The sequence below is a fragment of the Loxodonta africana genome, chromosome 3 (genome assembly GCF_030014295.1).
Source record: "Loxodonta africana isolate mLoxAfr1 chromosome 3, mLoxAfr1.hap2, whole genome shotgun sequence".
NCBI classification, from domain to species: Eukaryota; Metazoa; Chordata; class Mammalia; order Proboscidea; family Elephantidae; genus Loxodonta; species Loxodonta africana.
Window position 1 is genome coordinate 61,121,373 of NC_087344.1, and position 26,861 is coordinate 61,148,233.

The 26,861-nt window shown below is 47.3% G+C and overlaps 1 protein-coding gene across 1 annotated transcript; it reads right to left on the reverse strand.

Moving 5' to 3' along the window:
- Positions 1-10,358: 10,358 nt before the first annotated feature.
- On the reverse strand, positions 10,359-23,298 carry PAQR7 (progestin and adipoQ receptor family member 7). The gene is made up of 2 exons (XM_003415250.4): positions 23,228-23,298; positions 10,359-12,649 (listed from the first exon to the last, which is right to left on the reverse strand). Exon 2 carries the CDS (start codon positions 12,625-12,627, stop codon positions 11,581-11,583), a length of 1,047 nt encoding a protein of 348 aa, XP_003415298.2. The 5' UTR covers positions 12,628-12,649; positions 23,228-23,298; the 3' UTR covers positions 10,359-11,580.
- Between the last annotated feature and the right edge of the window lie 3,563 nt (positions 23,299-26,861).

The following is a 26,861-nucleotide window of genomic DNA, read 5'->3' on the forward strand; positions in this document are numbered from 1 at the left end:
AAAATCCCCTATTTGATTTTTTTTTTTTTTTTACAAACATGTAATTGTAAAACTTCTACAAACTTTTATACTGTTGTCATGTGCCATCAACTCCATTCTGACTCATAGCAACCCTGAATGACAGAGCAGAATTCTCTCAGAGGGTTTCCTAGGCTATAATCTTTATGGGAACAGATCACCAGGTCTTTTCTCCCTCAGAGCTGCTGGTGGGTTCAAACCGCCACTTCGTGGTTAGCAGCTGAGTGCTTAACCACTGTGCCATCGGGGCTCCTACTTTTGTAATGTTGTTGTTGTTGTTGTTAGGTGCCATCGAGTTGGTTCCAATTCATAGCAACCCTATGCACAACAGAATGAAACACCGCCCGGTCCTGAGCCACCCTTACAATCGTTGTTATGCTTGAGCTCATTGTTACAGCCACTGTGTCAATCCACCTCGTTGAGGGTCTTCCTCTTTTCCGCTGACCCTGTACTCTGCCAAGCATGATGTCCTTCTCCAGGGACTGATCCCTCCTGACAACATGTCCAAAGTATGTATGACGCAGTCTTGCCATCTTTGCCTCTAAGCAGCATTCTTGCTGTACTTCTTCTAAGACAGATTTGTTTATTCTTTTGGCAGTCCATGGTATGTTCAATATTCTTCACCAACACCACAATTCAAAGGCATCAATTATTCTTCGGTCTTCCTTATTCATTGTCCAGCTTTCACATGCATATGATGCAATTGAAAATACTATGGCTTGGGTCAGGTGCACCTTAGTCTTCAAGGTGACATCTTTGCTCTTCAACACTTTAAAGAGGTCCTTTGCAGCAGATTTACCCAATGCAATGTGTCTTTTGATTTCTTGACTGCTGCTTCCATGGCTGTTGACTGTGGATCCACGTAAAATGAAATCCTTGACAACTTCAATCTTTTCTCCGTTTATCATGATGTTGCTCATTGGTCCAGTTGTGAGGATTTTTGTTTTCTTTATGTTGAGGTGCAATCCATACTGAAGGCTGTGGTCTTTGATCTTCATTAGCAAGTGCTTCAAGTCCTCTTCACTTTCAGCAAGCAAGGTTGTGTCATCTGCATGATGCAGGTTAATGAATCTTCCTCCAATCCTGATACCCCATTCTTCTTCATATAGTCCAGCTTCTCAGATTATTTGCTCAGCATACAGATTGAATAGGTACGGTGAAAGAATACAACCCTGACGCACAACTTTCCTGACTTTAAACCAATCGGTATACCCTTGTTCTGTCTGAACAACTGCCTCTTGATCTATGCAAAGGTTCCTCATGAGTACAATTAAGTGTTCTGGAGTTCCCATTCTTCGCAATGTTATAAATAATTTGTTATGATCCACAGAGTCGAATGCCTTTGCATAGTCAATAAAACACAGGTAAACATCCTTCTGGTATTCTCTGCTTTCAGCCAGGGGCCATCTGACATCAGCAATGATATCCCTGGTGCCACATCCTCTTCTGAAACTGGCCTGAATTTCTGGCAGCTCCCTGCAGCCGTTTTTGAAAGATCTTCAGCAAAATTTTGCTTGTGTGTGATATTAATGTTACTGTTCTATAATTTCCACATTCAGTTGGATCACCTTTCTTGGAAATAGGCATAAATATGGATCTCTTCCAGTCTTTTTCCAGTCAGTTGGCCAGGAAGCTGTCTTTCATATTTCTTGGCATAGACGAGTGAGTACCACCAGCGCTGCATCTGTTTGTTGAAACATCTCAATTGATATTCCATTAATTCCTGGAGCCTTGCTTTTCGCCAATGCCTTCAGAGCAGCTTGGACTTCTTTCTTCAGTACCATCGGTTCCTGATCATATGCCACCTCTTGAAATGGCTGAATATTGACTAATTCTTTTTGGTATAATGACTCTGTGTATTCCTTCCATCTTCTTTTGATGCTTCCTGCTTCGTTTAATATTTTCCCCATGGAATCCTTCACTATTGCAACTTGAGCCTTGAATTTTTTCTTCAGTTCTTGCAGCTTGAGAAACGCCAAGCGTGTTCTTCCCTTTTGGTTTTCCATCTCCAGCTCTTTGCACGTGTCGTTATAGTACTTTACTTTGTCTTCTCGAGCCACCCTTTGAAATCTTTTGTTCAGTTCTTTTACTTCATCAATTCTTCCTTTTGCTTTAGCTGCTCGATGTTAGAAAGCAGGTTTCAGAGTCTCCTCTGACATCCATCTTGGTCTTTTCTTTCTTTCCTGTCTTTTCAATGACCTCTTGCTTTCTTCATGGATGATGTCCTTGATGTCATTCCACAACTCTTCTGGTCTTCAGTCACTAGTGTTCAATGCGTCAAATCTATTCTTCAGATGGTCTCTAAATTCAGGTGGGATATACTCAAGGTCATATTTTGGCTCTCGTGGACTTGCTCTGAGTTTCTTCAGTTTCAGCCTGAACTTGCATATGAGCAATTGATGGTCTGTTCCACAGTCAGCCCCTGGCCTTGTTCTGACTGATTATATTGAGCTTTTCCATCATCTCTTTCCACAGATGTAGTCAATTTGATTTCTGTGTGTGCCACCTGGCGAGGTCCATGTGTATAGTCGCTGTTTATGTTGGTGAAAGAAGGTATTTGCAATGAAGAAGTTGTTGGTTTTGCAAAATTCTATCATTCGATCTCCAGCATTGTTTCTATCACCAAGGCCATATTCTCCAACTACTCATCCTTCTTCTTTGTTTCCAACTTCTGCATTCCAATCACCAGTAATTATCAATGCATCTTGATTGCATGTTCGATCAATTTCAGACTGTAGCAGCTGATAAAAATCTTCTATTTCTTCATCTTTGGCCTTAGTGGTTGGTGCGTAAATTTGAATAATAGTCATATTCACTGGTCTTCCTTGTAGGCGTATGGATATTATCCCATCACTGACAGTGTTGTCCTTCAGGATAGATCTTGAAATGTTCTTTTTGACGATGAATGCAATACCATTCCTCTTCAAGCTGTCATTCCCAGCATAGTAGTCTACATGATTGTCCAATTCAGAATGGCCAATACCAGTCCATTTCAGTTCGCTAATGCCTAGGATATCAATGTTTATGTGTTCCATTGCATTTTTGACGATTTCCAGTTTTCCTAGATTCTTACGTCGTACATTCCAGGTTCCGATTATTAATGGATGTTTGCAGCTGTTTCTTCTCATTTTGAGTCATGCCATATTAACAAACAAAGGTCCCGAAAGCTTTACTCCATCCACATCATTAAAGTCAACTCTACTTGAGGAGGCAGCTCTTCCCCAGTCATCTTTGAAGTGCCTTCCAACCTGGGAGGCTCATCTTCCAGCACTATATCAGACAATGTTCCGCTGCTATTCATAAGGTTTTCACTGGCTAATGCTTTCAGAAGTAGTCTGCTGGGTCCTTCTTCCTAGTCTGTCTTAGTCTGGATGCTCAGCTGAAACCTGTCCTCCATGGGTGACCCTGCTGGCTTCTGAATACCAGTGGCATAGCTTCCAGCATCACAGCAGCACACAAGCCCCCACAGTATGACAAACTGACAGACACGTGGGGGACTTTTGTAATAAGAAGCTTAAATTAAAACAAATCCAGTATTAATCTCCATATTAAGGCCTAGGTAATAAAGCCAACCTGTCTTGCTTCTGTTGGTAGTCAGACCAGAAGAAAAGCAAAGGTGCTTCACACATAGGCCCCTATTTTCCACTGATCGGACTACAACCCCTCCCCCACACCACTCTTTCAAAAATAACAGACAATTCTATTTAGGAATTAAATAGGAAGGGACATGTTTTTAAAACACTGGCCACTAACTACTACCTATCCATCCCTGACATTAATACTCAAATGATCATGTGCTTATTTGATAATCACTTGAGAAAGAGGCTGGTTTCTGCATCCTATGAAAGGGAATCTTTAGTACTTTGGGCTGGAAGTCTTAATAGTCAGAGCAACAAGCAGTAGTCAGGGAACCAAAGCTCCTAAAGTATCTTCGGCAATACAGTAATAAGAAGGGTAAATGGTGGCAGCGAATGTGGTCATGCGGTATTTGTCATTGTTAGTTGCCTGTGGAGTGGATTTCGACTCATAGCAACCTTATGTCTGCAGAATAAAACTCATCTATAGGGTGTTCAAGGCCATAACCTTTTGGAAGCAGATCACCAGACCTGTCATCTGAGGCACCTTTGGGTGGTTTTGAACCGCCAACCTTTAGGCTAGTAGTGTAGTGCTTAACGGTTTGCACCACTCAGTTGTTGTTAGGTGCCATCGGGTCGGTTCCAACTCATAGCGACCCTATGTACAACAGAATGAGAAACACTGCCAGATCCTACACCATTCTCACAATTGTTATGTTGAGCGCATTGCTGCAGCCACTGTGCCAATCCATCTTGTTGAGGGTCTTCCTTTTTTTGGCTGACCCTCTACTTTACCAACCATGATGTCCTTCCCCAGGGAGTGGTCCCTCCTGATAACACGTCCAAAGTACATGAGACAAAGTCATGCTTGCTTCTAAGGAACATTCTCGCTGTACTTCTTCCGCGACAGATTTGTTCGTTCTTTTGGCAGTCCATGGTATATCCAACATTCTTCACAAACACCCTTATTCAAAGGCATCAATTCTTCTTCAGCCTTCCTTTTTCACTGCCCAACTTTCACATGCACATGAGGCAACTGAAAATACCACGGCTTGGGTCAGGCTCACCTTAGTCCTCAAAGTGAAATCTTTACTTTTTAACACTTTAAAGAGGTCTTTTGCAGCAGATTTGCCCAGTGTAATGCATCATTTGATTTCTTGTCTGCTGCTTCCATTGACGTTGACTGTGGATCCAAGTAAAATGAAATCCTTGACAATTTTAAGATTTCCTCTGTTTATCATGATATTACTTATTGGTCCAGTTGTGAGGATTTTTCTCTTCTTTATGTTGAGGTATAATCCATACTGATGGCTATAGTCTTTGATCTTTGTCAGTGTCTTAGTGATCTAGTGCTGCTGTAACAGAAATACCACATGTGAATGACTTTAACAAAGAGAAATTTATTCCCTCACAGTTTAGGAGGCTAGAAGTCCAAATTCAGGGTGCCAGCTCCAGGGGAAGGCTTTCTCTCTCTGTCAGCTCCAGGGGAAGATCCTTCTCATCAATCTTCCCCTGGTCTAGGAGCTTGTAGCGCAGGGACCCCAGGTCCAAAGGATGAGCTCCCCTCCTCCTGGCTCTTCATTCTTCATGACACTGAAACAGGCTGCTCAGCCATATTGAAAACCCCAATCAACACCCCTCCCCACCCCTTGTCTTGCTAACCACAAGCTTGTTTTCAGCAACATTTTTCAGGAAGTCGCAGCAGGTAGTGGCTCCATCCACTGAACTAGCCTGAGTTATGCCTTGCAGATTGAAGAAATCACATCCTTCACTATCCAACTATTTTGTGCATTAATGACATATTTCTGGAAGCAACAAATGCCAAGGTGCAAGGCAAGAGTAACGCTGGCTCTGATGGTTAATGTTATGTCGCGGTTATGTAATGATGTAATTTGGCAGTTATATAATGAGATATCCGCTGCTGTTCATAAGGTTTTCACTGCCTAATGCTTTCAGAAGTAGACTGCCGGGTCCTTCTTCCTAGTCTGTCTTAGTCTGGAAGCTCAGCTGAAACCTGTCCTCCATGAGAGACCCTGCTGGTATCTGAATACTGGTGGCATAGCTTCCAGCATCACAGCAACATGCAAGCCCCCACAGTATGACAAACTGACAGACATGTGGGGGCAGTTGTTCGGACAGAGCAAGGGGATACTGATTGGTTTAAAGTCAGGAAAGGTGTGCGTCAGGGTTGTATTCTTTCACCGTACCTATTCAATCTGTATGCTAAGCAAATAATCTGAGAAGCTGGACTATATGAAGAAGAATGGGGCATCAGGATTGCAGGAAGACTCATTAACAACCTGCATTATGCAGATGACACAACCTTGCTTCCTGAAAGTGAATAGGACTTGAAGCACTTACTAATGAAGATCAAAAACCACAGCCTTCAGTATGGATTGCACCTCAACATAAGGAAAACAAAAATCCTCACAACTGGACCAATGAGCAACATCATGATAAACGGAGAAAAGATTGAAGTTGTCAAGGATTTCATTTTACTTGGATCCACAATCAACAGCCACGGAAGCAGCAGTCAAGAAATCAAAAGACACATTGCATTGGGTAAATCTGCTGCAAAGGACCTCTTTAAAGTGTTGAAGAGCAAAGATGTCACCTTGAAGACTAAGGTGCACCTGACCCAAGCCATGGTATTTTCAATTGCATCATATGCATGTGAAAGCTGGACAATGAATAAGGAAGACCGAAGAAGAGTTGACGCCTTTGAATTGTGGTGTTGGCGAAGAATATTGAATATACCATGGACTGCCAAAAGAACGAACAAATCTGTCTTAGAAGAAGTACAACCAGAATGCTCCTTCGAAGCAAGGATGGCGAGACTGCGTCTTACATACTTTGGACACGTTGTCAGGAGGGATGAGTCACTGGAGAAAGACATCATGCTTGGCAGAGTACAGGGTCAGCAGAAAAGAGGAAGACCCTCAACGAGGTGGATTGACACAGTGGCTGCAACAGTGAGCTCAAGCATAACAACGACTGTAAGGCTGGCTCAGGACCCAGCAGTGTGTCATTCTGTTGGGCACAGGGTCACTATGAGTTGGAACCGACTCGATGGCACCTAGCAACAACAATAATGATGTAGTCATCCTCTATTTTGTGATCAGATGTGGTAATCTTCCATTTTCACAAAATGCCAATTTTCACATAACGTGATCTTTGAAACCTAACCATGTCGGTGCAGAGTAGGTACATTCCTAATTCACGAGTAATAAACAATAAACACCCACTGCACATTCTGACCATTTTTGATAAATATGTATATTTCCCTAAACCAAAACCCGGTGCTGTCGAGTAAATTCCAACTCATAGCGGCCCTATAGGACAGAATAGAACTCCCCCATAGAGTTTCCAAGGAGCTCCTGGTGGATTCAAACTGCCTACCCTTTGGTTAGCAGCCGTAGCACTTAACCACTTTGCCACAGGGTTTCGGTATATTTCCCTACCTATAAATTAGCCCTTCCCAGTATATTTGGGAAAAAAAGATTACCGTTTTAACTGCTATAATACAATTACCAACCAAAACCAAACCCACTGCCGTCGGGTCAATTCCAACTCATAGTGACCCTATAGGACAGAGTAGAACTGCCCCATAGAGTTTCCAAGGAGCGCCTGGTGGATCTGAACTGCCAACATTTTGGTCAGCAGGTGTAGCACTCAGCCGCTGCGCCTCTAGGGTTTCCTTTCACCAATACCCAAAAACCAAACCTATTGCCATCGAGTCGATTCCGACTCATAGCAACCCTACAGGACAGAGTAGAACTGTACCATATGGTTTCCAAGGAGCGCCTGGTGGTTTCAGACTGCCAACCTTTTGATTAGCAGCCATAGCTCTTAACCGTTATGCCACCAGGGTTTCCCCTTCCACCAACAGGGCCTAGTGAATATAAATATATAGTAATACTATTACACTGTAATGGATTCTATTCCATATAATGGAATACAAAGTAGCCTTTTAAAAAGAATGAAACGCTCTTTATGAATGCATATAAAATGATCCATAAGATGCAGTATGTGAAAAAAGCAAAGTGGAGACTATGTATAATATGCTACCTTTTTGTAAGAAATAAAAGATATGCATTTGCTTGTGTATCTCTGAAAGGAAACACAAGAAAACTGTGGCCTCCAAAAAAGAGGAAGGATCCTTAGGAATATGAGAGATGTTTCATTACATATCCTATACATTTTAAAACTATATTGCACATGAATGTATTACTTCAGTTTCTTTTTTAAGTTTAAAAAACATTTTTAAAAGAAGGTGATCATTTTTTGTATTTCAAAAAATGACATTAGCTGTAAGATGCTTTTTATTTTAATAGTCTGTGATTGATTTTGTTCGGCAGTTACAGCTGCCTATAGGAAAGATTCTCACGCCTGGTTTAGACACTTTGGTTAACTACCTGGTCTTTAGACCATTCTCTTCTAGGCTCTTCAAATCTTAAATCCTTTGGTACCTGCTTAATTAAACCCTCCTTGATAACCTCAGGTCTTGGTAATCTTTCTGGCCTCCACTAATCACAATTCCCTTGAGACCACTCACCTGGCCATATCTTACTTATTCTGCCTTGTAGTGAAGAGCTCTGGACTTTACAGCAGTCAGAACTGGGCTTCAGCCCCTGCTTAAGTGGGTAAATTTCTTAACCTAAGCCTCAATTTGTTCATCTATAAAACAGGGATAATGACACTATCTACGTCATTGAATTTCTGTTGAGTACCTATAATTGATAAGGCATGTAAAGTACCAGCAAAGTGCCTGGCATGTACTAAGCACTCATTAATGTTAAGTATTGTCACCATCTGCATATCTCTTTTCTTCACCCATAAGACTATAAGCTCCTTGAGGACAAGAATTCTGTCCTTAGTGTCTGTGTGGCCTAGCCTCTTTGAGCCTCAATTTTTCATGTGTAAAATGGATATCCTTATGGTATCTACTATGTAGCATTGTTGTATGAAAACAAGATAACATATTTCAGCACACCATCCCTTCTACTTCGGCAAGCCTGGGTTTAGTCACTTAACCTGTTTCCTCATCCCATAAGGACAATAATACATATAATGACTATTAACTACTTAATACAGTATCTGGTACCCTTCCCGTCTCTCTTATCCTCCCCCTCCCCCCTCACCAGAGTTACTAGTTCTAGGCAGGTGGTGGCCTGAAACTTGGCAAGGGACTCTCCCAGAGTCAGAATTTTCCAAATTTGCATATGGATCCTCACCCATCTTCCAATACTTCAGCCTCTTCAACCACCTACCGTCTTGCAGGCACTGTGACCTCTCGAGGAGTGGGCTTAGCTTAATCAAAATTCTCACAACAAATTTTCTTTCCACCTTCTTCCCAGAACTCGAAAACCTGCTGTTCCGGTCTCTCCACATCCCTCCACAGTTTACTGCTGCCTTCTGCCCCCCATTTTTTCTCATCCTCTCCAAACCTTCTTCAGACCCCATTCCCTCTCGCCTCTAAACTCCCAAGGCTGCTCCTTTCTCTATCCAACTTTATCTCCACCACCTCCAAACCAAAACCCATTGCCGTCCAGTCGATTCCAACTCCTAGAGGCCCTACGGGACAGAGCAGAACTGCCCCATAGGGTTTCCAGGGCTGTAATCCTTAAGGAAGTAGGCTGCCCCATCTTTCTCCCGCCGAACAGCTGGTGAGTTCAACTGCCGACCTTCTGATTAGCAGCTGAGCGCTTACCCACTGCGCCACCAGGGCTCCCTTCCAGCACCTCAGTTTCTCCCAAAACTCCCTTCTTACCACTCCAGGCCCCTAACGCCCTCCCTCAATCCCCCTACCTCCCACCTGTGCTTTCCGTCTCTTCAGTGCCGCCGCGTCTAGCCACACGCCACAGGCCTCCTCCTCGGGGCCTCTCCGCCTCATGGCCGCTGAGGCTAAGTCAACACGGCACGGAGCTGCGGATTGGACCACCTCAGGGAATCGCCAGAACGGCGCCCGCCGGCGTTCGGATCTCGCGCCAACGCTGGGGGCGGAGCTACGCCTGGGCGCCTCGCACGCAGGCCCCTCCCCCATCGTCAGCCCCGCCCCGGCTCAAGCCCCGCCCCTTCCCTTAAACCCCGCCTCAGCCATCAAAACTGCTGCTGTGCAGTGTACAGGTAGTGCCTTTCCCTTTTATGAAGATGTTCGTGTTATTTCTGATCATCTCTTTCAAGAGTTATATTCCGGAAACCATGCTGTGTGAAAGGTTCTTGACATTGTACAAGGAATTTGCATTTTTTTATTTTTGCTGAATTGTACTTAACTGTAAATGAACTACCCAGGGCCTGAAATCTTGTCTCATCACTGAATCCTCACCACCATCCCAAAAGCTGGGGTCCGCAACGCTACCCTAAATGGATACACCTTAAATCTGTCAATCACAAGGCTCCCCAGGATATTTGGCAGCGGAGCGGTATCTCTTAATCATTTGTTTCGTTTTGTTCTTATTTGTGCTTGCTAATTTTCCTTCCCTGTACCACCACCGTACATGTACTGGTTGTGTACTGCGGGGGAAAAAAGCAATATTATAAAAATTAGCATTTTTATAAATATTGACCTTTGAAGAAAAGTCCAAAAAACAAAATTTTTGTCACATTATAAAGTGGGATTGTGTATGTTTTAAACACATTCTTTTAGGCTCCTTTAAAGCTTATTTTGTAAAACTGTCCCCCTCCCCTGTCCCTCAGTAAAAGTGTGCAAGGCCCTCACCCTACCCAAAACCCCAAAAAAAAAAAAAAAAACCATTGCTGTTGAGTAGCGATCCTATAGGACTGGGTAGAACTTCCCCACAGGATTTCCAAGGAGTGTCTGTTGGATTCAAACTGATGATCTCTTGGTTAGCAGCCAACTCTTAACTACTGCCCACCCCTAAAAAAAGAAAAAACCCCTAGGCAAGGATAAACAGGAACTGCCTTCCCACCCTGCCCCCACCCCCAGGGGCCCCATTTTCCTCTGGAAAACCTCCTCCAACACTTACCGGAGCCCACAGGGGACCCAGGGCACCCTCCCTGGGACAGGAGAGAAAAAGCAGAGAGAGGCAGTTGCTATCACAGTCACTTTATTGCATCCAGGACACATTAGAGTCCAGCTCATCCATAGCCTCAGCCCCACAGAACTCCTTCCCCACCTCTGGGCCTTGCACAGATTTTTTCCTCTGCCTGGAATGCCTTTCCTCTTCTCCACCTGCAAACTCCTACTCACCCTTTCCGGCCCAGGACCCTGAGGTCAGGGCAACACTGATTAAAGCCTCGATCATCTGGCACTGATCCCCAGCCTGTGGCCTGTCGCTGAATGGATCACTGAATCGTGAATGAAGGAGCCAGGCGAGAAGCTGGGAGCAGGGTTTGTGGACATGGAGGCCGGAGCTAGGAGAGTTGGGGCTCACCATCTGAGATGGTGACTGAAGGGGTGTAGCAGCACTGGATAGGCTCCATGTAGGTCTGGCACAATCTTCTACCTCTGGGGGCTCTCTGGAGCTCCAACACCCTAGCCTAGGGTTCAAGGGATAGTAACATCCTGTACACATTTTAAGCCTACACTTTCCCCATCTACCAATGAAATCTGGGTAGAGTGGGGTGCTGAGGCCTCCCCTATCTCTCAGATCAAATCGATTCTAGCCTAAATTCCACCTTCTCCCCAATAATCTGGGAGGACTCCAAACCAGGGTCCTGGCCCAAGCTGGCCCCTAGCTCCACCCCTAATGAGAAGCAAAGGAGGGACTAGCCAGGGTACCCCACACCTTTATCTCTTTCCCTCTCCCAGGGCAGAGAGCTGGGGCACACCCAGGAGAGGACCCCAGCAGCTCCCAGCCGACCCCCAAATCCAAGGACTAGCCAGTGCTGCCCTTGGCAGCTGAGGTGTACACAGAGAGTTACCGCGGGCCAGACACAAAAGGCTTTACCAGGCCTTGTTCCCACCTGGAGCCAAGCCTGGACCCTTGAGCCCCTACACCTCCCTCCCCAGCAGCTGCCACCACCTTCACTTGGCCTTCTTCTCAAGTTTGCGTCGCACCAGCTGGCTTAGGAAGAGCGCGGTGAGGACACTGCTGCCCACAGTAAGCAGGAAGAGGGCAAAGAAGTTGTGGGGCCAGCGGGTGTGCAGGGGCTCATAGATGGGCCGCCGGGCCTCATAGTCCAGTGCCACGGCCTCCAGCTGAGCCAGCGTACACATGACCAAGAAAACATGGAAGAGTTGGTGGCCCTGCCCAAAGATGTGGCAGCTGCCAGGGAACCAGCGTTCAGGCATACAGGCCGAGAAGAAAGCAGCAGCCAGCAGGAAAAAGATCACCTGGCACTTGTGGTAGAGAAGAGCAGGGTCGTCCAAGCTAGGATCAGGGGACACCAAGATGCGGTGCACCACAGGGCTGATGTCTAGCGCATAAGCCAGCGCCGAGGGCACCTCCTGGCAAGTGCGACCCAGCAGGCCTGGCTTCTGGCTGTATTTGTTGTAGCAGGAACCAGTGCAGGAAAGCCAGGCAAGAAAGGCAGCCATAGGCAGGAAAATGCCCTGCACCTGGGCATGCCAGGCGGGCTCAATGGCGTAGTAGAAGTGAGCCAAGGCACTGCCAAACTGGTACACGGCCACACCCACGTAGTCCAGGAAGAAGAAGCTGTAATGCCAGAACTCAGACTTGGCCTGCAGGAGGTGAGCCAAGGCACTGAGGGAGAGGTAGGTGAAGGAGGCAAAGGCGATGATGAAGAGGGGCAGGGCATGTGGGTCCCCCCAGAAGTCCACGGTACCCACAAAGATGGCCAGCCGCAGCAGGAGCACCAGGGCCGCCAGCAGGTGGGTCCACACGTTCACCACCTCATTGTGCTGCAGGAACAGTGTGCGGAAGTAGAAGCGCCAGGTCTGGTGCAGTGGCCGGTAGCCCACATAGATGTATGGCTTCCAGAAGAGGGGTGGCACCTCGGCCCGGTCCACCGTGAAGACAGGCCCTGGCTGCATAGATGGCTGAGACTCCTGGCAGATGTGTCTCAAGCTAGGCAGGAGATGACTGAGCTTCTGGGCCATTGCTGTGGCCATGGCTGTGGGCCCGGACAGGGAGCTGAGGAGAGAGGCCAGAGCATAGTCAGTGGCCTGATGTCATCAGCGCACAAGCAGCAGCTGGGGGGGCTTTGATGCCAGGTCCTACTCCCTCCCCCCACCCCCTTATGCCTCCACTGGGTCTAAGAGGAGAGGGGAGCTCCATGAGAACAGGGATCTCAGTCTGTTTTGTTCCTTGATGTATCCCAAGTGCCTAGAACACTGCCTGACACAGAGTAGGTGCTCAATAATGTTTGAGGAATGCATTAATTAATGACTACCTCCTGACCTCCCTTCCCCCTCCCCCACCCACTCTACAGTAGCAGTCTCTTCATTAGACTCCCTGCCTTAGTTACTCCCATTCAAGGCTCCACACAAAAGCCCCAGCTGTTTTCTTTCCTAAAGCACAGATCTGGCATGTTGAACACATGAGAGGGTGACAGGCTCTCCTAGCCCTGTGTTCATACCACCATCAGCACTCACTTGGGTGGAGACAATGATCTCGTAACAGACCTGCTGCCTCCAACTTTAGCCCTTTCAGAATGGCCAGGGCCTCTCACTGACCCTTCTGCACAATCTCATCCCTGCTACCCTTTCCAGCCTTATTATTATTCAACCATAAAAGTGCACTTCAAATTCAGCCACAGGCTAATCAAACTCCTGGGCCTGCTGTCTCACGTGCCTATAGCTTTGCGCAACCTGTTGCCTCTGCCTGAGACATTTTCCTCATCTTGCCTGCCTGGCAAATGCCTCTTCATCTCCCAAAACCCATTTATTCTGTTATGCTTTCCCTAGCCTCCTGAATCCCCTATGATGACAATTCTACTTGAGGCATAACCACCCTTTGACCATTATAACACCTCTCATGGAGTTGTTATTTTAAACTCAGCAAAGATAAGCAGTTTGTCTCCTTATTTTGTAGGCCCCTGGTGCTTTGCAGGTAGCTGGTACTCAATGTTTGTTGAATTAAAAAAGAAAAAAATGACATAACACCCGCTCATACTCTCCAAGACCCAACTCAGAAAGCCACTTCTTCCTTAAAGTCCCCGGCTAACAATTGATCTAGTTGTACTTTCCCTCAGTCATGCCCCTGTTCAGAAGTACTCCACAACCCAGTCCTCCCACACTCCCGTGTGGTTGTTGATTCCAAATAAATCCAGGCCCCCCATGATCTGCTCCCACCCTCATTTCCAACCGAACCCAAATGCCACACCCTGTGCTAACTTCCCTTCCCTCCACGGAAGTGTTTGAAGGCCAGTACAAGCTGCCACCTCCAAACGACGTCCCGGACTGCCTTCTCCTTTCCCCTAATTTCTTAAGGCATGTATAATGTTGTGTTGTTGTGTACCATCCAGTCCATTCCCACTAATAGCGACTTATAATGAGTTACACAGTGTAGCATTCACTAGTTTATCCAACACTTACTGAACCCCTTCTCTGCCTCAGGCCCTGTGCTTGGGTGCAAGAAGAGTCAAGTAAAAAGAGATTTGATCCTTGCCCTCAGGGACCTCATGGTCTGGTGAAGATTACAGACAGGAAAACAAATAACAGCAAATACTTAAATAGAACTCGCTATGTGCCAGGTACTGTGTTACACCTTCATGTCTAATTGACTCATTTAAGCCTTGAAACACCCTATGAGGTAGATCTGGGTTATTTCTATTTTCCAGATGAGGAAATAGAGGCACAGAAAAGTTAGGTACCTTGCCCAGCTACCTGGCTAGAAAGTGGCAGAGGCACAATCCCAACTCAGTCTACGCTCTTAACTGCTACCTAAACTGCCTTTTGTAAGATGAGGTTGTTATTGTTGTTGTTAGGTCCCGTCGAGTCATTTCTGACTCACAGTGACCCTATGTACAACAGAACGAAACACCACCCGGTCTCGCGCCATCCTCAAAATCTTTGGTATGTTTGAGCCCATTGTTGCAGCCACTGTGTCAATCCATCTCATTGAGGGTCTTCCTCTCTTTTGCTGATCTTCCACTCTACCAAGCATCATGACCTTCCCCAGGGACTGGTCCCTCCTGTTAACATGTCCAAAGTACATGAGACGAAGTCTCTCCATCCTTGCTTCTAAGGAACATTCTGGCTGTACTTCTTCCCAGATAGATTTTGTTACTTCCTCTGGCAGTCCATGGTATATTCAATATTCTTCCCCAATACTATAATTCGAAGGCACCAATTCTTCTTTTGCCTTTCTTATTCATTGTCCAGCTTTCACATGCATATGAAAAAAATATATATATATGAGGCGATTTAAAACACCATGGCTCAGGTAGGGTACACATTAGTTCTTAAAGTGACATCCGTTGCTTGTTAACACAATTTTTTTTTGTGACTCTCTTTTTTTTTTATTTTTATTGTGCTTTAAGTGAAAGTTTACAAATCCAGCAGGTGCTTAAAGAGGCTTTCTTCAATCCTGATACCTCATTCTTCTTCAGATAGTCCAACTTCAGCTTCTCAGATTATTTGCTCAGCTCAGCATATAGGTTGAATAAATATGGTGAATGGATACAACCCTGATGCACACCTTTCCTGATTTCAAACCACAAAACAACTGTCTCTTGGTCCACATACAGGTTCCTCATGAGCATGACTAAGTGTTCTGGAATCCCCATTCTTTCCAATATTATCCATAATTTTTTATGATCCACACAGTCAAATGCCTTCGCATAGCCAATAAAACACAGGTAAACATCTTTCTGGTATTCTGCTTTCAGCCAAGATCCATTTGACAATGGCAACATTATCCCTCATTCAACGTCCGCTTCTGAATCCAGCTTGAATTTCTGGCAGTTTCCTGTCAATGTACTGCTGCAGCTGCTTTTGAATAATCTTTAGCAAAAATTTTACTTGTATGTGATATTAATGATATTGTTCGATAACTTCCACAGTCTGTTGGATCACCTTTCTTTGGAATAGGCACAAATATGGATCTCTTTCAGTTGGTTGGCCAGGTGGCTGTCTTCCAAATTTCTTGGCACAGACAAGTGAGCATTTCCAGTGCTGTATCCGTTTGTTGAAACATCTCAATTGGTATTCCATTGATTTCTGGAGCCTTGTTTTTCACCGATGCCTTCAGTGCAGTGTGGATTTCTCGATCATGTGCTACCTCAGTTCTTGATCATATGGTACCTCATGAAATGGCTGAACATCTACCAACTCTTTTTGGTACAATGACTTTGTGTATTCCTTCCATCTTCTTTTGATGCTTCCTGTATTGTTCAATATTTTCCGTGTAGAATCCTTTAATATTGCAACTCAAGGCTTGAATCTTTCCTTCAGTGCTTTCAGCTTGGAAACGCTGTGTTCTTCCCTTTTGGTTTTCCAACTCCAGGTCTTTGCACATTTCATCATCATACTTTACTTTGTCTTCTTGAGCCACAATTTGAAATCTTCTGTTCAGCTCTTTTACTTCCATCATTTTTTCCTTTTGCTTTAGCTACTCTATGTTCAAGAGCAAGTTTCAGAGTTTCTTCTCACATCCACTCTGGTCTTTTATTTCTTTCCTGTATTTTTAATGACCTCTTGCTTTCTTCATGTATGATGTCCTCGATGTCATTCTACAACTCATCTGGTCTTCAGTCATTAGTTTTCAGTGCATCAAATCAAAGACGAGGTGGCAAGTGCTATTAATCATGATGTACTGTTTTGCCTGGTACAGGTTGCTTAATTCAGGCTTATCATCATTCATTCTGTCATTCATTAATTCAAATATCTATTGAAAAACTAGCACCTGCCACACAACTCCCCTTCCCCCCCCCAATAAATTCCCTCCAACAAGCCTCTTGGACTGAGTGCCCAGGCTTTCTATCTACTGTTAATCAGTTATTTATTTTAACTACTGTTGCACCAGGCATCATAGAAGGCAAGGAAATTCAGGCAAGAATAAAGCATTCAGGTTCCCTACCACCACCAGCACCATATCACCTCCCAAAGCCACCCAAATAATTCACACACAGTCCAAGTATGTGCAGGGTACTTGCTATGCAGAAGTGGTGTCAAGACAGCCCCCCAGCCTCCCTTCAGCCTGATTTGCATCCCTAGGCTCCTGCTGCATAACACTTCTGGAGTCAGCCCTGGTCCTTGGCCTTGTGTTGTTGTTGTTAGTTACCATCGATTCCAACTCATAGTGACCCCTTGTGTGCAGAGTAGAGCTGTTCCCTAATGTTTTCAAGGTTGTGACCTTTCAGAAGCAGATTGCCTGGCTTGTCTTCTGAGGCACCTTTTGGTGAGTTCAAATGCCAACATTTCAGCTAAGTGGTCGAGAGCTTAACCATTTGCGACACCCAGGGACTCCCCTGGCCTTGTGCAGTCAGGTGTTAAATAAGTAATTACTATGCAGAATGGCTGCTACAACAGGGGAGTACAGAACTTGTCTACTTCCTATCCCCCACAGAGCCTGGCACAGGCAGGTCTAGGAAGCAGACCTTGCTGATGAATTAATTAGTGGAGCTGCTACATCCAGAGCAAAAGAACCCCCTGGCTCACCTTGCTCGCTGGGTAGCCAGCATTGGGTTTCTAATAGACTGGGTTTCAACCTCAACAATCTGCTCTCCACCCTTGCACACAACTTTTTTCAGAACCTTAGGGGGCCAGAAGAAAAGGCCTTTCAGATCATCTCATGCAGCTCCTTTGTTTTATGTTGAGGAAACCAGAGGCCACAGACAGGAAGGCCTTTCCCAGAGTTGCCCAACCTACCATGGGGGGCAGAGGCCAGGACATAATGAATGCAGTGGTACTCTGGGGATACCTACTTCCCTGGTCCTTGTGATCTGTTCAGTCCATTCTTGGAACTTCCCAATGTCTAAGAGTACGTTAAAGGTTCCAGAAAGTCCTGTAGTAAAGAAGCCTGCTTAGCTTTAACCCGCAGTTGCCAAGCTTATGTGCCCAAGGATTCCTTTCCCAGTAATATTTCTTTTATAAAGCCAGGTGAAATGTAAGCAGCATCTACTCTATGCTCAACTCTTTACAGCTTTGGTGCATTTAATTCTCATGACTAGCCTGTGAGGTAGGTATTACTATGCCCATTTTGTTGTTGAGAATATTGAAGTTCAGAGGGGTTAAGTCCCTTACCCACAGTCACACACAGACAGAGTGGTGGAACCGGAATTTGAATCCAGGCCTCTGACTGCAGAGCACAGACATTCTCAGCCACTCTGCTGCTGCCCTGCCCTGTTACACCTATCTACATCCCACAGAACTCCTCTGGAAAATCCTGGTCTAGAAGCAGGTCCCTTCTCATAAATTATTTCCCTAGGCTTCCAGCAGTTTACTCGCATATAGGGACCTCAGTCTCCCTTCGTTACCACTCGCTCCACATCAATGAAGCTTTGGTTCATAGACGCCTCCTCAGGTGAGTGATAGCTTTTACTCACAACCCTCCCCTGCCCCACTCAAGACATTTAGGCCCTAAGAATAGAACCCAGAGACAACATACCAGGTTGGCAGAGGTCCTGCTGCCATATTTCCTTTAGACCTAGGCCAGAGGCCACATTCCATCTAAATGGGTCTGTTTTCAGAATTAGTTCCCATCTTCTGACTCCATGAATCCAGGAGAAAGCAGGGGGCAGGGCAAGCATGAAGCAGCAGCTGCAGGATGAGGGGAGGTATCCAGAGGGTACCACCAGGGCATCATCTGAGCAGTCTGCCCACGAGGCTGCCAGGCCCTGCCTGTCCAGGCATCCTATCCCAGCCTAACACACCTTCATGGGCCCTCTCCAAGCCTCCCAAATTGACCTGGTTACCTTGAGGTTTCTCTGGGCAAATTGGCCAGATGCCAAGTGCTGGGTAGCACCTCCACAGGTGAGGGTCACTAGGGGCGGGGCTACCAGGGACTAGAGGTGTCTTGTGTGATGTCACCAGAGGGTGGGGCTAAAGACAGTCTCCCCACATCCTTCCCCTCCCCCATCACCACTCCCACATTGATCAAATCCAGGCTGAACTCTGTGTCCTCCTATACAGGCATCAGCTGTGGAAGGAAGCTCATCATTAACCTCTGCATGGGACGTATGGGGAAAGTGAGGGCTGCCCACAAGGCAAGGGCAAAACTGGGCTGGGACAGGTATCCAGGGCCTGACTGACAAACGTCAGGCAAACTGGGCTTGCTTCTGTCCCCTACTCAGTGAAAACAGAAATGGAAGGAAGTTAGGAATAAAGGAGAGAGCAGACATTCTAAAGGCTCGCAAAGGAGATGGACTTCAGATTCAGACAAACCAGGTTTGAATCCTGACTCCACCATGTACTAGCTGTGGTACCTTAGGCAAGTGACTCACCTTCTCTGATCCTTAGGTTCCTCAACTGTGAAATGGGAATAATAATATTATCTACCTCATAAATTGCTCTGAAGATTAAATTTATCGGAACATATAAAGCTTTAGCACTTTTCAGATATTCAATAAATGGTAGCTATTATTTTTATTATTAGTATTAATAGTGGTAGTAGTATTTGAAATATCCCCAGCCTGAGAGATTTTTTTGGATTTCCTTAAAAAACTCAGTCCTCTTTTAGCCCTCAGCAGCTGGTTCCACTGGATTTCAGGGCCTCAGAAAGTTAACTGTGTCTCTTTAAAAGTCTAACTTATCCCTGGGCACATTTGGGGACCAGAGAAATTTGGCTGGAGTTTCAACTTCTAAGGACACTGACCTTATTTAATAATTAAATTGTTCTCAGCAAAGATCATTCAAGATAACCCCTTTGGATTCACCAGTAAACAGTTGCCATCGAGTCAATTCCGACTCATGATGACCCCATGTGTACCAAAGTAGAACTGTGCTCCATAGGGTTTTCAATGATTGGTTTTTTGGAACTAGATCACTAGATCTTTCTTCCGAGGCACCTCTGGGTGAACTCAAACCTCCAACATTTTGGTTAGTAGCCAAACCCTGTTAACCGTTTTCACTACCCAGGGACTCTGATGGATTCACAGGGCCATGAAAATTGGCACTTGTCTACAGATCCGAGTAGGTGGCTGGGAAATAAAATCCTCAAGGGGAGGGGCTTCTGCTCCAGCAACCCCAGCAGCCCCCTCCCAGAATGGGATGGTAAAGGTGGGTGAACAATGTGAGCAAGTAATCCAGAAGGCAGCTGGACAGGCCTGACATGTCTTGTAGGAGGATTGGGAGGCTCTGGGTTAGCTGAACCTCAGAATTCAGATCTACAGGGCTAAGGACAAGCTCCTACCTCCCCTCCCCACCCACCTCTTCAGCCCTCCCAACTCACATTCCCCTTTTCCTAAACTCCAGGCCAGCCCTTCTCAGCCCCCTCTCAATCAAGGCCTGACACCCCTAGTTCCTCCTGGTCTCCACTTGGCACATGCTGTCAGAGCTTCACAAGATACCCCATGGGGCAAAACAGAGGACCAGACTATGAGATGGGGTAGAAAACTCAGGGGCTTTGGAGTGGGAAAGTCCTGGATTATATCCACCCCACAGACTTTACTCAGTGCTTACTATATGCTGGCACAATGCTACAGGGGCTGCGGCACGTGGTGAATGCCTGATGGGGCTCACCTGCACGAATGCCCACGGGCCTAGGAAGATCCAGCCCAGGAGGGAAGCTGGCCAGGTGGTGACCTTGGAGACTGGCCAGAGCTGCTGCCCCGGGGCGGGGGGGCGCCCATCAGACTGGCTCGAGAAAAGCCAGAATCCCCATTTCTATGTGAGGGTGAGATTTCTAGCTGTGTGACTTTACATAAGTCCCCTCATCTCTCTGAACCTGTTTCCTCAATGATAATAGCTATCTCTTGGGCTCTTGTGAAAGAAAAATAAAGTCCTGGGCACAAGGTGCCTGGCACAGTATTGGCTCTACTATTTTTGTTGGGTTCTAGTTCTGGCTCAGCCACTCAATGCCTGTGTGGCCTTGGACAAGTCCCTTCCCATCAACCCTGCTTCCCCAAATGTCAAGTGATAAAGTGAACTCATCAGTGACCTCAAAGGGCCCTTCAAGCCTTAACATTCCAACAATATTTACTTTAGGCCTACTATGTGCTAGCCCTCAGGTGGTGCAAATGGTTAACGTGCTCAGCTGCTAACCAAAAGGTTGGAGGTTCAAGTCCTTCCAGAGGTTCCTTGGAAGAAAGGCCTGGTGATCTACTTCTGAAAAATAAGCCGCTGAAAACCCTGTGGAGCACAGTTCTGCTCTGACACACACGGGACACCGTGAGTCAGAATCAGCTTAACAGCAACTGGTTTTTATGTGCCAGGCAGTAGAGCTTCAACAGTGAACAAAGCAGTTTAAAACACTTCAAGGGACTAATAGCTTAGCTAATTAATACCTAAGGGCATTAATACCTAAGGGCATTAATACCTAAGAGTAACACCAAAGGGTACTAATACCCTGCCTTCTTGGAGTTGAAAGCCTAACTAAATAATACCTAAGTATCGTAAGTATTATTTGGTTATAATTCTGCTTTCTCTTTCGCCTCCTTCCTGGTATGCAAAAATATTCACTGTTGCTTTTCCGGGCCCTGACTGTTCAGCACAGTCTCTTAAAGATGATTTTATCTTGCCATGGAAGGCAAAGTCTAACTTCATTAGATGAAGATAATAAGGCTGGACCAGTGTTAATACTGGGGCTGTTAAAGGTAAACCCTCTCAAGGGGCCTGAGGAGGAAGACACAATGTGGGAGAACCAGAAAGAGAAAACCATGAAAATATTGACCCGTAGATGTCGAGTGGATTCTGACTCATAGTGACCTGTAGGACAGGGTGCAACTGCCCCATAGGGGTCCCAAGGCTGTAATCCTTACAGAAGCAGACTGCCACATCTTTGTCCCACAGAGCAGCTAGTGGGTTCAAACCGCCAACATTTCCGTTAGCAGCTGAGCACTTAACCACTGCGCCACCAGGGCTCCTTATGAATAAGATTAGGCACTGATATTAATCATTTACAGTGGCTTGCTGTTTACAAAGAACTTTCACATTTCACCTCCCCCTCACAACTCTCTGAATCTCCTAACTTGGGGGCTAAGCCAATGTCACAGCCTCTGAGGCTTAAAAGCAGAGCAGGTCTGTCAGACTCCAAACTCAGTGCTCTTGCCCTTCCACCATCCACCATCGACAGTGGTCAACTCCAGGCACCCTGCCGGGTGGTCACAAATTATTCCTGGCTGGCCTCCCAATCTCTCAGCAACTGGGTCACCTCCCTCAACGCAAACCAATTCCCCAACTCAGCCCAATGTGTTTAAAGAAAAAGTCCCTCCATGTATTCCAAAACCGAACAGAAACGAGTATTGTTTTTTGTTACTGCACTTGGGGCCTCCATTTTGTCCTGAAAAAAAAAATGTGATCAGCATGAAACAAGTACCTCTTAAAGGAATTCTTCACCAAGCTCAGACTCACAACTGCTCTGAGGTGTGGAAGAGCATGGAGGAGGAAATCAGGCCCAGTGTCTACGGTCACCCAGGACAGGGGACAGAAAAGGGACTGAAATTTCACCAACTAATTATCAAGGGCCCCTCTGAGCAGGGGAACTGAGGCTGAAGAGGGGAAGCTTCTCCCCAAGAGAAGGAAGGTGGCCCCATGACGGGAGGCTGGGTCCCCACTGGGATCCTGGGCCATCCGCCCAGGAGTAGCCAGGCTCTGAGAATCCATCAGACTCCTTAAGCCACCAGCCTTGGCCTGACCTGGCCTCCTCACTTCTCCCAGGCCTCCAGACGCTCCAGGAGAACCTCTGGGGGTCCTCAAAGCCCACAGGCTTGAGGCAAGTGCTGTGGGCTTTGTGCAATCCCCTCTTCCCCTTCCCTCACTGGGTGTGGGGAAACCTCCATACTCTCCTGACACCAGGGGAGGCTTCCTCTTCCCAAGGGGCTAGGCTGCTTGGGCTTTTGAAGTGAGAGCCCCTCCTGGTCCCCAGCAGTGCTGTTCCGGCTGTTCCCTTACTCCAACTAAATCCCCTGACATCACCCAGTTCCTAGAACCCACAGCACTCCTTGACCCCAGGGTCTCACCTAGATTCCTCCTCCAGCACAGGCCTTGAGCTCCTCCCTCCAGCTTTCCTCCTCCACCCTACTCCCTCACAGACTTGTTCCCTCTCCACTCTCCTCTTCTGCATCCTTTACTCTCCCCCTGCAATGCTCCTCCTGGGGCTGGCTCCCTCCCTGTCCTCACACCCTCCCCAGACAGGCTGTCTCTCCCTTTGCCTCAGCCCCATCCTCCCACTCCCTCCTAGCTACGCTCCCCTCGCTCCCCTCCTGGGCGATCTGTCCAGCTTTTCACCCTTCTCCACCTCTCTCCTGCGCCCACTCCCTTCCCACATGCTCCCCCTCCAGCTCTGATTTCCTCCCGTCCTCCTCCTCCTCCCACTCTTCTTCTCTCCCCTGAGATGCTCCCCCCACCAGTTATGCTCCTCTTTCCTGCTACCCTCTAGCTGATTCCCTCGATAATCACCCCACTCTTAGCCAGAAATGCTCCCCCTCCAGCGATGCTCCCTGCCCGCCCTCTCACTCCCCTCCACGTGCGGCCCCATACACACACAGCCTGAGCCTCCCACGGCACATAGAACCCCTAGCCCCGCCAGCCCCGCCAGCCCCGCCGCGCCCCCGGGGAGCACTCCCTCTGCACCCGGTAGGGCCGCTCCCTGTCCTCCTCAGCCCCGTACCTGCGGCCAGAGCAGAGCTGGAGAAGTTGCCGTCCGCCGCTTCCGTCCGTGACCGCAGACGGGCCGGCAGAAAAAGGGGCGGCCGGGCAGCAACCCCGCCCCTTGCCGGGGGAGGGCAGGAGGGCCGGAGTGGCGCCCCAGGGTGCTCCCGCTGCCGCTGCCTGGCCGGGGCCAGGGCGATCCTGGGCGCGTCACCGCCCCCGCCTTACGGTTACACAAACAGCCGCCCTCCCCCCTTACGTCCACGTGTTGCACGCGAAGGAGAGAGGGGTCACCCACAACAGCGACGACAGAGCCTTGGGAGTTCCTGTGGTCGCTGTCCAGATGGGGAAACGGAGCACAGAGAGCAGAACTGGCTGCCCGAGGCCCACCTAGGCAGTGGCTGCTGAGGCTTGAGGGGAGCCAACTTGAACCACAAGCTCCAGTTTCTGGGCCTGATTGACACAAGTTGGGGTAAGGGGCTGGGGGCAAGTAGCAGGAGGGCAGACAAGTTTCCCAGTTAGAGCCAGCGGCCCAGCTCTGCACCCACTTAAACCCACACACCCCACCCCTCACACAGGCTACTTCGGGTCTATATATGCCAGACCTATCCCACCTTCATTTCTCTGCCTGGGGCCTCCATCTCCTCTCCTGGCACCAGTTCCCGCAAATTAGGCAGGTACTCTTGTTGACTCATTTTACAGACTGGAGAACTGAGGCTCAGACAGGTGCCCTGGGATTGGCTAAAGGAGATGCATCTGCCCTCTGCAAGGGACCTGCAGACAAGAGACCCCCACATGAGTGCCCCCCTCAGACTGCACCCATGGACGGTTCCAGTGCTGACCCCAGCCCCACCCAAGGTACCCACCAGGCCTGACTTCACTTTCCTGCCTCAGGGCAGTCCCTGAAACTGAGGGAGCCAGCTCAGCCTGCAAGCTTAGATGCAGGCTAGAAGTGCAGGCAGTTAGCACCCTGGGGCAATCCTTGCCCAGTGGAGTATGGGAGGTGGGGGATAAAGCCCAGCCTCCTGCCTAACAGAAGACAGCTCTGGAGGCCTTCTGGATGTGCGGGTCTGGACTTTCGGGCAGTGGAATTGAGGCTCCATGCCCTGAAATAGCGACCTGGAAAACATTCCAGTGCTTCTCCTCCCTGTCTCACTCTCCCACTCCCTCCCTTCTGCTTCCTGGAACAAACTTCCTGCACTTCAGTCTTTGTTTCAAGCTCTGTTTTAGAGGAATATCAAACCAAAACTTCCAGGAAAACAACCTCAGCAGGAGAAAGAGTTGACTTTAAACCCCTGCCAGCCCCAAAGAGCATCGAGCATCGAGACTAGCTCAGGACAAGTATAAGTTAAATAAGACATTTCCTGACTTTGTAACCCCTCCTTGCTCCCTCCTGCATCAGCACAGTGGGCAGCTGGGGGAGGAGGGCAAAACACAAAGGGCAGAAATGGTGAAGAAGCCAACCATACCCTCCTTTTCTACTCCAGACTCAGAGATGCCCATACCTTCACACCTCAGGACCTTTGCACTTCACGTTCCTTCCAGAACTAACTGTGCCCCACGTGGGGCTGGTTACTTAATTTGTGGGGGCCAGTGCAAAATGAGGACCTTTGTTCAAGGATTAAGAATTTCAAGAAAGAGACAGCAAAGCATTAAGGCAAGCAGGGGCCCTTCTAAGTGCAGGGCCCCATGTGGCTGCCCCAGCCGCATGCCCGTGAAGCTTAACCTGTCTGTCCCCAAAAAGGTGAGCAAATGGCCACCTCACTGCCTTCAGATCTCTATTTAAACGTCACCCTATCAGAGGCTTCCTCTAACCACCTTTAAAAACTAGACCCTCATTTTCCTTAGTGTACCTGTCACCCATGGCATGCTGTCTGACTCCTCTGGCCAGAATGTAAGCTCCCAGAGGTCATGCCTTAGTTTCCTTGTGTTGCTGAAACAGTGGCTTTAAAGAACAGAAATTAATTCCCTCACAGTTCTGAAGGCTAAAAGTCCAAATTAGGGTCTCAGTCCTGTGGATTCCTTCTCTGTCCATAGCCCCGGGTATTCCTTGGTTCTTTGGCTATCTTCATATGGCATCTGTCTTCTCCAGTTTCTACTTGCATCTGTGTCTGATCTGCTCTTTTTATAACTCAAAAGTGATTAGGTTTAGATCCCACCTTTAAAAAACAACATGAGGGTGATATCTGACTTCCTCTAACTTCACAAGGGGGGAGGAAAATCAAGGTCAACAGCCCAAGCCTGATCGCTATGGGGTGAAGGTCAGACACGCTTTCTCGCTCCAGCGTCCTTACCAACTCTGACACCAACCGTCCCTCCCACGGCACTCTCTGCTTCTGCTAGGTTCGATAATTCATTACAATGGCCACACGGAACTCATACACAGTACTCACAATTATGGGGTTTATTAGGCAATAACAGTTAACAGTTCAGGCTCAGGAACACCGAAGGATACAATTCTTCCATCAGGATAGCCTCTTTCCAGCCATGCTCACAGGCACGCCTGGCCCTGGCTCTCAGCCTCTGCTCAAGGCCATTCAGCTTTCTCACTCTGTGGGCCAGGAAGTCCACTGTGCTCTCTCCTGCAGGTCTCTCTTGCTGGTCTCTACTTCCTTGGTGGTGGCGGGCTCTTCTCTTTCCTGCCTCTGGGATGGCTCATTTGAAGCCCAGTGGGATGGCAAAACTGACCAGTCCTTTTGGTGGGCCACAACTGTCTTATCACACAGTCCCACCCAGACTCTTGGGTGGAAGTTACAAGACCGTGGCTAGAAAGCCCACACAAAAGTGATCTATGGCACAGCACCACATTACTTGAGTATGATCTAATTAGCATAACAAAGAAGACCCTATTTCCAAATAGGATTATATCCATGGGTATAAAACCAAAAAACCAAACCCATTGCCACAGAGTTGATTCCAACTCATAGTGACCGTATAAGACAGACTAGAACTGCCCCATACGGTTTCCAAAGAGTGTCTGATAGATTCGAACTGCTGATCTTCTGTTTAGCAGCACTACACCACGAGGGTTTCCATCCACGGATATAGGGGTTAGGATTCCAACACATATTTTGAGGGGACACAATTCAGTCCCTAACAGGTCAGCAGTGGTATCCAGTGGCTGCTATATCCCCAGGGCCTGGAACAGTTCCTGACACATAGTAGGTGCTCAACAGAAAGGAAAGGAAGGAAGGAGAAAGGAACCTTCCCACCTGGAGAAGGCCTAGGCTGAGGGAGAGGAAATCTTTGACTTGGAATAAAGTTTCCAGTTGTGACTATTACACTTCTGAAATGAAATGAAAAATTTTTTATGACTTTTTTTTAAATCTGAGCGTGCCTAGTCAAGTCATGGAAACTGTTCCCAGGTTCAACCAAGGGAACAGAAGAACCAGCCCACAGAAAGTGTCTGAACAGGCACCCTGTTACCGTCGAGTCAATTCCAACTCATGGTGACCCTGTAGGACAGAGTAGAACTGGCCCATAGGGTTTCCAAGTTGTAACTTTTACAGCCTTGGCAACAGTATGGGGCAATTCTAGTCTGCCTATAGGGTTTCTGTGAGTCAGAAATGACTCGACAGCAATGGGTTTTGGGTTTTAATCTTTATGGAAACAAACTGCCATATCTTTCCCTTGCAGAGTGGCTGGTGGGTTCG